The sequence below is a fragment of the Macaca mulatta genome, chromosome X, assembly GCF_049350105.2.
Source record: "Macaca mulatta isolate MMU2019108-1 chromosome X, T2T-MMU8v2.0, whole genome shotgun sequence".
Lineage (NCBI taxonomy): Eukaryota > Metazoa > Chordata > Mammalia > Primates > Cercopithecidae > Macaca > Macaca mulatta.
The window spans coordinates 7,430,983-7,444,839 of record NC_133426.1 but is presented as its reverse complement, the minus strand read 5'-3'; the positions used below and the strand labels follow the sequence as shown (position 1 = coordinate 7,444,839).

Here is a 13,857-nt window from a genome sequence, read left to right as displayed (position 1 = left end):
ATGGAAAATCACTCGTTTGAAAGCTGCAATGCTAGTTGATTGTTTTCCTGGAACCCTTGCTGACTGTGTGGTCCAACTCTTCATTTTATTTAGAGTTGAATTTCCACAGAATTTTGAATCTTATGTTCATGAGGATTTAACTCAGTCTTTTCTACTTTATAAACCGTTATAAGACAGATGCAGGCCTTAAGGCATTCCTTTGTTCAGAATTTATTGGTGTCAACCATTCCGCTCCTCCCTTATAGTGACTGTACTAACAAAGGGAAACACAGATGGTGTCTGCTGCTCAACTACTTAAAGGCAGCCTGCAGAGGGGAGACCCCTTTATAGAGTTAACCAGAGCCCCAGGAGGCCTCCCTCCAAAATCATATCTTTATTTCCCATCTGAGAGATTGATTTCCGGGTGCCACACCCAGAAAAATGTTCCCTCCAAGGATGACCCTTTATGTCTGTGGGTCACCAACAGATCAAAACCAAGATGAGATCAGTTCCTGCAAATGCAGATAATTTAGGGGATGGAAAAGAGTCATGGAGGGGTGGTACACATCCACCTAACCCTGTCATGGGTGGGCTCTGGAACCTTTGGTGAGTCTCAACTTCTTGGAGCCTTGGTTTCTTCATCTTTAAGATGGATACCTTCAGAACAAGGCCAAATGAAGTATGTATGAAAGTATTTCATCAACTCTTAAGTACATACCAGATGTGCATGGTCACCTTCAAGTGCCTCCACTCTCCAGACATCCATCTCTTCATACTGTTCATTATTTTGCATGATTCCTTCCTGATTCCTCTCCTGGTGTGCCGCTCTACAGAGTATCCCCCGAGTGTCAAGTGTGCGCATTTTGCATACCAACTCATTCATTTCGAGTTCCAGATTTTGTTGTGGGCTGTTTTTCTTTAGAAGCATGCATGCAACTAGGAAATCCAAACACATTTTAATGTTAGCCTTCAGCAAAGCATAACTAGGGAGGTGAGCCCCTAGGTTAAAAGAAAGTCATATGCAACCTCCATGGCTGAGCTAAAATGATGTGTAAAAAAAAAATTAACAGTGCAGTGACGTGGTGGAGTTCCACTACTTCCCTGAATTGGTACGAATCATTGAATTCTTCATGTTTAAGACTGATACACAAGTGTTTTCCAAAAGGGTCTTTTGACACGTGTGAATGCTGTAGGATAGAGGTACCCAGGAAGCCTTTCCTGCGCAGTAGTGTCCCTGGCCATCTTGAGAAAATTCTGCCCTGTCTCTATTGCAGTGATGTCCTGAATTTCTTCGCATGTGTGAGAATGCTCTTAACAAGATCCTCTCACATTTAGCCTTGTGAAGGTGAAATAAGAACTGAATTTGAGATTGGTCATTATCTTGGAAAAACTGAGGAAGATAAATTTGAATCTGTCTTTGAATTTCAACTATACCAGCAGGTTCTGTATAAACAGTTAGAGTCTCATTAAAGTCCACAGTAAACTTTAAGCATAAATGAAACTTGTTGAGAATTTAATCCCTAAGGAAGCTAGGCCACATAATTTTCTAAACACCTCTTTTCTATAAAATGCAAAATGAAGAGAGTCAATCAGAACATGTCGAGAATGTGCACCTGGCAGTGTTTTATACTGTTGCTATAGGAAGACACTAGCTCTCATTTTTATCATTGTGTATTTAGTAAGAACACAAATCGGTGGTTTCACATATGTCCAACATTTAAAGTGCTGTACCAAGTGATAGGGTGTGAAAACTACACCCCTGCTTTCCACATCAGCGTTCTCAGCCACAAACACTGCACTCCTGGCAGTAGGGACCCAGATTATTCCCCAGATAGTTATTTCTTGTGACAGCTGTCTATCCTTTGTAAGAATTTGAGCAGCATCCCTGGTCTCTGTTCAGTAGATGCCAGCAGGACACCACCGCCCCCCACCCTCTACCCCAGGTTATGACAGACACATTGATAAACGTCCCTGGGGGTAAAATCACCCCCAGCTGAGAACAAGTGCTGTAGATGTGTTGAAGTTCATTGGCAAGGTGAATTTCACTGGGAATATTGTGAGGTGAAATACACTAAAAGCATATGTTTAGGCATAATATTTTATTATATGACCTTAGAATGTCAGTCTTTATCTCCTTTCTTAGGAAATCCTATTTGCCTGCAATAAAATGGCAGTAAGCTGACTACAAATAAGAAAAGCTACTTAGCTCTTAACTATCTAAAGCTAATTTCCCCACTAAACTTGGTTTGATATACAAATCATCAGTCCATATAAAGGGAGAGTCAGCTATGACAAAAACAAATACATTTATTTGGAGGAGTGACAAGTATTTTCCAGTTCACTGCACTTTTCATATCATTCAGGAGGATTCTTACTGTTATTATCTGTAGGAAAGTAATTGGATAGCATTTTTCATCAAAATATCTCAAAATAGTTCCAAGCATTAACTTGTGAACTCTACATTTTACTTTGACACGGGGGAAAAGAAAATAAAACAAACCGTAATTCTAAGGTTAGTGATTTTTTTGCAGTTCACATGTCTCTCTGCAGAATAATGAAATAAATCATTATATTTATGGAGTGTTTTTGGTTCTTTAAAGACCTCTAAGTACTGTAATTTCACAATATGTGTGCTATCCACAAATTGCTCTAGTTATTGCTTTGTGGTGTGGCATTTGCTGAATAAGTTCATTAAATAGCTACATTGTGCTTGCAAAACATACCTAGGGTCTGTGATTATTTTTTTAAAAGTGTAGCCAATTGCTGATAAGGCTGGGTTTAGTTAGGGTGAATGCAGTTACCTTAACCGTAAACAACCTTTCTCTGAAGCCAATGATGTTATTGCTACCAGTGGGCTGAGAAGGTTGGAGTTGAAGATGCCTGCTTTCTGTCCTCTCTCTCCTATTGATTTATTAAGTGATCTTCACCAAATCACCCAAGGTGCTACTCACTCCTGCTTTGCCTCTTTGTGAAGGAAGCATGATTGCTGTAATGTCACAGTATTGCATTATGTGGGCCATTTAAAGTTGAGATTTTGAGAAGAATGTCGTGATGCGGGCATGTCCGCAATGACATTTTGTAGAAGGTTGACAGACCTTGTGTGAGGTTATTATTATGCCTTGTAATAAATAAATAAACAAGCACATAAAAAATAAATACAAGTGCCTGCTTTCCTTTGAGAAACAGTGCTGCAAACTAGCGTGCTTTCACTCTTTCAATAAACAAGCGATTGAGATAGATGTGTATAAAATTGACCAAAAGATGAAAAAAAGACTCATTGTGAGAAATCTGAAATGTTTATGTTGGCTCTGGTAAAATATACATTTTATATTAAAATAAATTGGTGCCGGGGGCAGTCTCAACCATGTATTAGCAGAGAGATCTTTGAGCAACTTTATCTTTTTGAGACAGGGCCAAGAAATAATTAAATTAGACAGTATATTTGAGGCAAAGTCTACTTCATGAGTGTATGACCTGTGCATTTGCACATGGCTCCACTATCCAAAGGGCCTCACCATTGGTTTAATGCTCTGCTGCCAACATCTCAATATTCTCCATACTTTATGAACAAGGGGCCCTGCATTTATTTTATTTTGGACAGGACCCATAAATTATATAGCTGGTTCTGGCACCTAGTGCCAGCATGGTGCAACAGAACCCTTTCACACATGGCTATTTCTTACCTTCTTTCCTGCTGGAGTCCCTGTGTTGTGCTGTTATCCTTGAATTTGCCACTGCTGAAACCTGAGGCCCCAGAAACTTCTTTGGGCATTTGTCAGGAGCCTGTTGCTATAGGAGCTGTTACAACCAGGCCTGTGCCTTTGCAACCAGCATGCCACCAACAGCACTGGGCAACCTTCTTTAGTCCCACTATTGAGGTAGGTGGAGGAGTGTTGGGTCCATTCACATCACAGAGAAGGGAGAGAAATACCCAACAGATGTTTGTTGAGTACGAGCTCTGCCAAGGGCTGGACATACCAGGAGAGACACAAGTCCCTGTCCTTTCAGTGGGGTTTTTGGTAATGAGGAAACAGGAGACATGTCCAAGGAAGAACCACTGCATAAGAAAGCTATAGAAGTTCCCTGTACATGGTGCAGAAATAAAAATGGCAAGAGTAGGTTCCAGCTGTGTCGGGTTGCAGCTCAAAAGAGGATTTTCCTATGGAAATTGTTATGCTGCTGACTGAATCTGTAATTTAGTTGCCATTCAGAATAAATAGGCTTTTGAGAGCTGACCCAAAAACCATACCTATAACATTGATTTTTAGAGGAAATGCCTTTTGAGTTCTAAATAATTGTAAATGGATGATCTGCAAGTCAGCATTTGAGCCATAATCCATTTCTGAATAATGTATGATGAAAAAAAAAGTCTCATGAAATCTTTGACAACAAACAGCCAGAGTCTTTCACTTATCAGTTGAAAGATTATAGCTTAAAAAATATTCAGTATCTAATGCTGTATGTTTTCAAATAGAACACTAGTGATTTGGAAACTACACAGCAAAATAAAACATTTACATTTCAGAAAAGCTATCAGAGCCCAACTTCTTATGATGTATGGAATGGTAATTGCCTAAATGACAATCTTTTTCAACTTTTTAAATGGGAGCTAAAGCATAATTGATGTCACTGCTTGCCAGGGTTCCATTACATATCCTGACCACGTCATTGGAACATAAAATATGTCATTCCCTTTGCAAATCCTGGTGACATAAATGAGAACATCTCTGAGCTGTGGACTAACCTCTCCTGTCATAATCAGAGGGCGTTGTTCCTCCAGAAAGTAGGAGTGCAACTGTAACATGGTTTTTACAGTATATGATAGAACATTACAAATAATTTCTCTATAACCTTTACATACTCAGGAACTTAGACTTACCTTAAATTTTGGTTTATAATAACTTGTGTGTCTACTATAAAAATGCTGATTTTTATCCAGGTGAAGTTGATTGATTCTGAGTGTGTCAACTTGTACCTATCTGTGTAGAGTCTTTTCTGTTATTAAAAGTATTATCTTTTATGTAATTATGTGCAGTGCTGCACTTGAAGTCTGTGGGGCTTATTTATTGAGATTTTGCTAGTCAATACTACATCAACTGTATTGTCTGAATGTTCATGCATGTAGTCATGAGCTGCTTTATTTTATCCATCTAGGTCCTCCTAGCCAGCAGTTTTGTGCCCATTTATGCAGGACTGAAGCCAGTGGAATACAAAGGGCAGGTAAGCTTGTTATAACTGAGGAATTACCTTCCTCCCCATATTAATATGTTTCTCTCGAAGCATCCAATTTTATAATTGTTCTGGTGGCTTCAAATCAGTCTATATGTTTTTTTCCTCATAAATAGCTTTGTTTCTCTTTAAGAGGAAAAAAAATACTGGGCCAGTGATAACTTATCATCAAGATCTCGTGAATGGGAATGATTGACTGTGATGCTCTTATTTTCATCATATATATATGTGTGTGTATGTGTATATATATATGTTCTGTTGTTGCTGTTGTTATTAGCAGTGAATGATTTTTTTTCCCCACATAGTAAAGTCCTACTCACAGCCCCTTCTAAGCAGAGTTGTACCACCATCAGGGTGAGAAAAGGCTTCAGGGCTCCACACCTTGTCCTCCCCCAGACAATGCAGCATGGGTTCCTTCCAGCCTGCCCTCAGCCCCTCTGCTAGGGGATGACCCACTCCCTTCCAAGGGTCTCGACTTACCCAGACACATTGATCACTGTAAGGCCAAAACCCATTTTGTTTGAGGAGAGTGCTCCTCTCTTGGAGCTGGCACTTAAGACAGGATGCCAGTTCTTTTAGGGAAATTTAGACATGGGAATGCACCTAAAGTCTGCGCTGAGTGTGACCCAGCTTCCTTCTGTGATCTACACAGAGTTTGTTTTGAGTATTCACCATTCTATCCGAGGCAGCTCCCCCATTGCGTGGACACAGGTTCAATATGAGCATTTTATTCTCAAATATGGTGTCTGTTTCACACACGTCACAGATATATATTTTATAACCAAATGTAGTATTTGGTTTAATGTGTTTATTTAACATATGATGGAAACATACATTTTATAATTAATACAATAGCTATTTTACAGACACCAGAGATATGTATTTTTCTAATCAAATAGAGTATCTGTTTAGCACATACCAGAGATATGCATTTTATAATCAAATGCAGTATCTATTTAACACATACCAGAAATATGCATCTTATAATCAAATAGAATAGCTATTTAACACATACCAGAGATACATATTTTCTAATCAAATAGAGTATCTGTTTAGCACATATACCAGAGATATGTATTTTATAATCAGAGTTATCTAACACGTACTAGAGATATATATCTTTTAATCAAATATTATACCTATTTAACACATTCCAGAGATATATATTTTATAATTAGAGTAGATATCTAACACATACCAGAGATATGTATTTTATAATCAAATAGGGTATCTGTTTAGCACATACCAGAGATATGTATTTTATAATCAGAGTATCTGTCTAACATGTACCAGAGATATGTATTTTTTAATCAAATATAGTACCTATTTAACACATGCCAGAGATATATGTTTTATAATCAAATAGTGTAGATATTTAATACATATCAGAGATACATATTTTATAATGAAAGTATTTAGCATATATCTAATAAGGTATTTAGCATATATCAGATCAGGCATATATTCAGGATGAATAAATTACATTTGTTTTATATATATGTAATGTATATTTATTTATGAATAAAAGAGTACATACAAAGTGCTTTAACCATCATTCATTCATTCATTCACTCACTTTGAGGGCCCAGCACCAGGCCTGTGCTTAAGGAATTGATGGTCTCTCAACAAAAGAACTGAGTTTTACAAACCCTTTGGCTGATAGGATCGAGGCAGTGTCTCTGTTCTGATCTCATTGGTCCTCATCAGTGTCTTTCCTTGAGCTTTGCTGAACTTTGGAATTTTTCTTTTCTCTCGTGCAAATCATAATAGGCTTCAGTTAATATGGAGAGTGTATGTTTTGATAGAGCAGAAGGTAATGGGTTGAGAGTGAGTGGTAAAATTCCACATATTCGGATGCTGTCATTTGAAATACCTAATGAAATGTCGAATTGACAAGTAAAATTACTTTGCCACTTAGTAATTAGAATATTTTTCCTCTATGTCCCTATTATGCCAGTCTCTCACTTACAAATTAAGTGTTTCTATCTTAGAAGGAGAGGCAGGTGGTAGAGGCTCCAGGTTCTCTTCCAATATACACTTTCTTCTTCTTCCTTAGTAACAGAATCCCAATTTATATCTGGACCTATGGCTGTGCAGCTAGGTTATATATCCCAGCTTCCCTTGCAGTTAGGTGTGGCCGTTTGTTTTATTGTTGGGCAATGACATGTGAGCCGAATAACTGTGGGACTTACAGTACAAGGAAAGTTGTATACCTTTCCATTTTGCCTGTTGCCCAGAACTTAGATATGATTACTGGAGCTCCAGCAGCTATTGTTCATCATGAGGTCAAGGATCACACCCTGAAGAAGGCCAAACAGTGAACTGGAAATACCCAGGTCCTAAATGATTTGAGGAGTCTGCCTTACCATCCTGCCCTCGATATTCCTGTTACCAGAAAAAAAGAAGTAAAACTTTTTTTTTTTTTTTGAGATGGAGTCTTGCTCTGTCACTCATGCTGGAGTGCAGTGGTGCAATCTCAGCTCACTGCAAGTTCCACCTCCCAGATTCATGCCATTCTCCTTACTTAGCCTCCTGAGTAGCTGGGACTACAGGCGCCTGTCACCATGCCCGGCTAATTTTTTGTATTTTTAGTAGAGATGGGGTTTCACCGTGTTAGCCAGGATGGTCTCTATCTCCTGACCTCATGATCTGCCCGCCTTGGCTTCCGAAAGTGCTGGGATTACAGGCGTGAGCCACCGTGCCCAGCCTAAAACTTTTGTTATTATTGTATACACCAGAATCCAGTGCTATCTGCTGTAGGGATTCTTACTTCCAATTTTACATGTGAGGAAAATGAGATGTAAAGACGTCAGTCTATTTCACTGAAGTCTCTGAGCTTAGAAGGGGGCAACTTCCCCAAGATAGTCCTTAATGTTTCTATCTTTGCTGTGCCTCTTACTCTGCTTTGCCCTTTAGTTCTTGTCAAACAATGCATTCCTTGTTTTCTTCCTGTCCAGCCCCAGTGCCATGTCGTGGGTGTGTGACAGGAAGACTAGCAATGTTTAAAAGGGCATGAGTGAGGAATCAGAGTTTCTAGTGAACTTTCCATGATTTGATTGAGTACTTTGGACATGAACATAGAGTGACAGCCACAATTAAACAGCAGGGAACGCACAGGCCCAGAACTGTGAGGAAGATGGAAAGCGACCCACCCAAGCCCCCTGACCCTGGGCAATGTCCCAGGACAGTGTCTTGCTGATCATGTGGTTTCTGTGCATAGGAGGCACATCATAATTACTTGTAGAGTTGAACCTTATGTCTCCTGAAAGCATTCAGTTTTCCTCTGTTGTTTAATGGAGTCTGCAATAAGGGCCTCACGCACATGATTGACAAGAGAGCCACAGTGGCCTCGCATTGTTTATAACACCAGAAAGCGACAATTTAGAAGTACCATTCTCTGCTTAACACTAACTCTCCTTAAGCCTGATCACCTCCCACATTCTAATAGGGTTTCCATGCCGCGTTGTTTTCTAGAATCTTTCCTTTCCATTTTCAGGGAAGTGTGAAGGTTGCTTTAAATGCAGTGTTTTAATGTTAGTATAAGCTTTTTATGTGATTTAAATTATTTAAACATTTCAGTCATGCTGAATGCACCTCTCGTTTTCTAGATTTTCATGTTTTCATAGAGCTCAGGTTTTGATGTATTTGTTGTCTTTGGTTGTTTTTCTGAAGTGACAAAAGTGGAGGTGGCAGAAGGGGAAAAAGAGACTTAGTGTTACTTATGTTTGTGGCATTGAGTCAGGAAAGGCAGACAAAGTGGGACTCGGGAAACAGGGGCAGAGTCTATTCTCTCCACTTGTGACTTTTGTTAAATACACAGACCTCCTCATTTCTACATTGCAGGTATTGCTGGATTTTATTAAGATATATTTGTGGATCCAATATGTGCATTAAAATGTTTTTATTAATCGCTTAGAAGAATCGTACCTTAATAATACATAAGATTAATTTCAACTAGAGCAAACACCAGTATGGGTCCTTTCAAAACCCTCTACCAGTGGTTTAAAGTGGAATGATGTCTTTGAAAATTACTTTTTCTTTTTAACTTGGGAAACATGGCAAAACCCTGTCCCTACGAAAAAATACAAAAATTAGCCAGGCATAGTGGCGTGTGCCTATAGTCCCAGCTGCTTTGGAAGCTGAGGTGGGAGGATCACCTGAGCCTGAGGAGGTTGAGGGTGCAGTGAGCTATGATCACACCACCATACTCCAGCCTGGGCAACAGAGCAAAACCCTGTTTCAAAAAAAAAAAAAAAGAAAGAAAAAGAAAAAACTGCTTTTTAAAAAATATTATTTTAAAAAGTTCTGTAGTTTTCTCTGGCTTCATCTTATGACTATTTTAGTACCTTACTTATAGTACATACTCATTAATAGATGTGTCAGTGAATGAATGGAAATAAATTGAAGTTTAGTCCTATATTTTTGACTAATGATTTTTCTTTACTACATATGAACTCTTTCCAATGGTAGAATAAATCCACAGGAATGTTCACACATTTAGGCCATGTTTTCACAGATTCTTGTCAATTTGGAATAAGAATGAAAATTTTCAAGAGGAATTCTTAACTGATTTGTTTTAAAAGAGAATTAGCATTGGCAGGTGACTAAAATATCAGAATAAAATCATCTCCAGAACTGGCAGATTCAGATCAGAAGAAAAGCTGTAGGATTGACTGGGCACGGTGGCTCCCACCTGTAATCCTAGCACTTTGGGAGGCTAAGGCGGGCGGATCACCTGAGATCAGGAGTTCGAGACCAGCCTGGCTAACATGGTGAAACCCTGTTTCTACTAAAAATACAAAAAATTAGCTGGGCGTGGTGGCACACGCCTGTAATCCCAGCTACTCGGGAGGCTGAAGCAGGAGAATTTCTTGAATACAGGAGGCAGAGGTTGCAGTGAGCAGAGATCACGCCATTGCACTCCAGCTTGGGCAACAAGAGTGAAACTCTCTCTGGAAAAAAAAAAAAAAGAAAAAGAAAAGAAAAGAAAGGCTGTAGGATTTTGCGTTGTTTCCTTTCATCTGAGTTGGAATTCAAGTAATATTTTGACTCTGTAGTATTACACGATCACTTCTTGGCCTTTTGGCTAAGATTAAGTGTATACTATTACAGGAACATGAAAATGCACCATTGTATTATCCTAGTCCATGCGAATTTGGCCTTATGGGTCATTTATTCTTTCATTCCTGACACTTCTGTCGGAAACAGAATTGTGGAATACTCCATGTAACTGTGCTTTTATATGAGGTTGATACTGTGGTCCTTAGGCTCCTGTTTCCTCATGGCTTAGACTTTTAACATAGAAATGCAGCTCTGTCACTGTCATAGCAAACAGTGGTAGCTGGCCTTGTCACCAGCTAGATTTGGCTGGATGGAAACCTGGATATCAATTTCTAGTTATTCTGAAATAGACGCTATTATTCTTCAGTGACTTTTTAGATTTTTTTGGTTTGTCTGTTTAATTTTTGAAACAACATGTTAGTCCTCTAGGGAAAATTTTCTATATGGTGTTTATAGATGGTCAACTGTTAAATAACCCTTTAGAGCCTTCTCAAAAGTAGGTATCTGGAGTCATCATTTTTAATCATCCTTCACACATGCAAAAACCAAGAAAGCAATGCACCAAGAATCAATACTTAGTAAAGGTTAGTATGGCAGGTTTCTCAACCTCTCTTTTAGAATTGTATTTTTACTTGTCTTTCTTTGATTAAAAAATCTCATCTGTCTTCTTCTCACCATATTTGGGAGATTCTCACCTGTGTCCAAGGAGGTGGGTATCTCTTTGTCTCTTTCCCTCTCCCTTTTATTTTAGGAATTGCTAATCAAGAGCATTGTTGGGCATTGCTATCTGTAGGCTGTCTCATGAAAGCAATGCAGACATGTTTGCAAATATGAAATTATTGTTCAAAGCACATGTTCTTCTCTCTCACCCCTCAGAAATCAATTCTAATTTGCCCCTGCCCCATAGAGCATCCCTGAATTTTACAGTGTGTGAGGAAAAAAACCTGAAGTGAAAAGACAACTCTATCCCTTCTTGCCTGTATATTCGGTAGCAATAGATGTTTCATTCTCTGTAAAGTATCAGACAGTAAATACCCTCAGCATTGTCTCTGTCAACACACCTACTCAACTGTGCTGTTGTAGAGGGAAGCAGTCGCAGGCAATATCTCAACAAAAGGTCCTGGTCATGTGCCAATAAAATTTTATTTACTGAAGCAGATGATGGGCCGTACTTTGCCACCCCGTGAACTATAGCAAGGAAACCTGCAAGCCTCAGTTTCTTCTTCTGTAACATGAGGTAACTGAATATACGAGCATGACCTTTCTGCCTTATAGGGTTCTTGTAAAGAGCATATTAAATTATACATGTGAAATCACTTTTGCACTATTAGGCCCTGTGCCATGGTATTTATAATAATTATAGATAGCAACATCTTATTCATTCTTCCAGAAAAGTATTTTTTATTCAGTTGTTTTTTTGAATGAAATATACCTTAAGAAAATGGAGCCCTTCATTGAAGTTCTATCACAAACATATCCCCAGCATCTACCACACGTCCAGACACACACTGGATGCTCAGGGATCACTTACTGAATGAATAAACTGGCCCTTTCAGTGGATATTAACTCATCAAGTCCTTTTTTAAGTTTTCCACCTACATTACATAATAGCAGTTACTTGAATTCATAAGGCATGTTCTCAATAGGTACCCATAACACATCAATGTATAAAGCAAAGTTTAACAAGTACTGCCAGATGAATGTTCTAGCCTGTTTAGGTGTAACAGGTAGCCTTATCTCTTTAGAAGTGATTCCACTAATTGTAGTTTTCAATGCTTTAACTTTCAGAGAACAATCACAGTAGATGTCTGCCCCACAATTGGGCATGAGTTTTTTGTTTTGTTTCTGTTTTTCTATTGAGCAGTTGCTTATTTCTATGTCTTAGGACTCAGGCATTGACTTGAATGTGGAACACACTTAGAATATGGCCAAAGATTAGAGAAAAGAATAGTAGGTCTAGCAGTGGAACCGAGAGGTGGTCACTGTACAGCCTGTAACGAGTATGATTTTGAAACTATTTTGCCCTGGAATTTTTATGTACTTGCTCTCCCTTTTCCTTTGAGGATGATGGTGCTATGTGATGAAAACTGACACACGTACAGGAAAACTTTAGACCAGCAGCTATTTTTCTTAAGGACAATTTTGGAGTCACAGAAGCTCATAGAAGTAGCTATCAGCATGTAGAATGCTGCCCATGAAGCAAGAAGATGGGAATGACTCACAGCCATATGTTGTGAACAGCCAGAGAATTCATGGACAGAAGTGTTTACTATGCAAGATTTTAAACTATCAGTAGAGCACAAGATATAAAATGTTTCTACTTTTAATTTGGAGGTTGAAGAATATTTGTTGTTGTGACAGTTGTTTCCAGAAACTTTGCTGGAATCTGCATGCCCGAATGAATGTGTGATTGTCCTGAGTGATACAGCTCATGAGAGCATAAATCAGGAGTAAGAAGTACCACATTTAGCATATCTGAGTAGTGGGGCTATAGCATCAAGGGTTATAGAAGGAGCTGATATCATTGCAAGTTTAATCAAGTAGTTTGATAAGCTGCTGTACATTTTCCCTTGTCATTTATCTAATCAGAATAAGCTAACAAGAGTGAACAAAATTTGGAAAAAGGATTTTCAATCCCCTGAAACAGCAGTCATTAACCCCACAGTAAATTAGAACACTTTCCAATTTAATGAGCCAGATTGCCCTTCTTTTCATTAAGTTGAATAAATCAGAAGAGCTGTTAAAGTTTCATATCTTTAATTTTTCTTGATGAAACCTATATGAATTTTTACATCATTGATGACAGCTTCTGTTGACAATATGAAATAATTTTGGAAGCTGTCTTTCTTTTCCCTTCTGGGTATTATCCTATTCCAGAATTTGATATTTATACCTAAAGCAATCAGGGAAAAAAGCAAGTTCTGGGACAGAATCAGATATTTTCGAGCCTTTTTTTGCAAACCTCCCTTTTAGATAATACAGTTATATAACCAGCTATATTTTATGTGTACATATACATACATATATAAACACACATACACAAACACATATATACATGCATATACACATACACATACGAATAAGTATGTGTAATACACATATCATAATCTTTATATTCTTTTAAACATAATGACAATATGCAAATTATACAGGTCAGTTTTATTTTAATCCAATCTACTTATACTCTCTCCTCCACCAAAATGCAATTCTGTCAAAAGGAATTTTCAACCCATTTTTATCTTTTATTTATTTACTTTTATTTCCTTTGGAGGAGTTCGTGGCTGGCTAGAGCCTTTGTAAATAATGTAATACCACTCATTTTGTCACCAGCTTTAGAAATAAACACAATTGACCGGGTACAGTGACTCATGCCTGTAATCCCAGCACTTCGGGAGGCCAAGGTGGGCAGATCACGATGTCAGGAGATTGAGACCACCCTGGCTAACACGGTGAAACCCCATCTCTACTAAAAATACAAAAAATTAGCCAGGCGTGGTGGCGGGCACCTGTAGTCCCAGCTACTCGGGAGGCTGAGGCAGGAGAATGGCGTGAACCCGGGAGGCGGAGCTTGCAGTGAGCCAAGATGGC

General features: G+C 38.6%; 1 protein-coding gene across 9 annotated transcripts in view; it reads left to right on the top strand.

The window, feature by feature from the left end:
• PNPLA4 (patatin like phospholipase domain containing 4) overlaps positions 1-13,857 on the top strand; it is a 248,908-nt gene that overhangs the window by 10,125 nt on the left and 224,926 nt on the right. For all 9 annotated transcript variants that reach the window (XM_015126905.3, XM_028841796.2, XM_077987866.1 and 6 more), the window contains exon 5: positions 5,134-5,199. In XM_015126905.3, the coding sequence (XP_014982391.1) occupies positions 5,134-5,199 (66 nt within the window). The remainder of the gene's footprint in view (positions 1-5,133; positions 5,200-13,857) is intronic.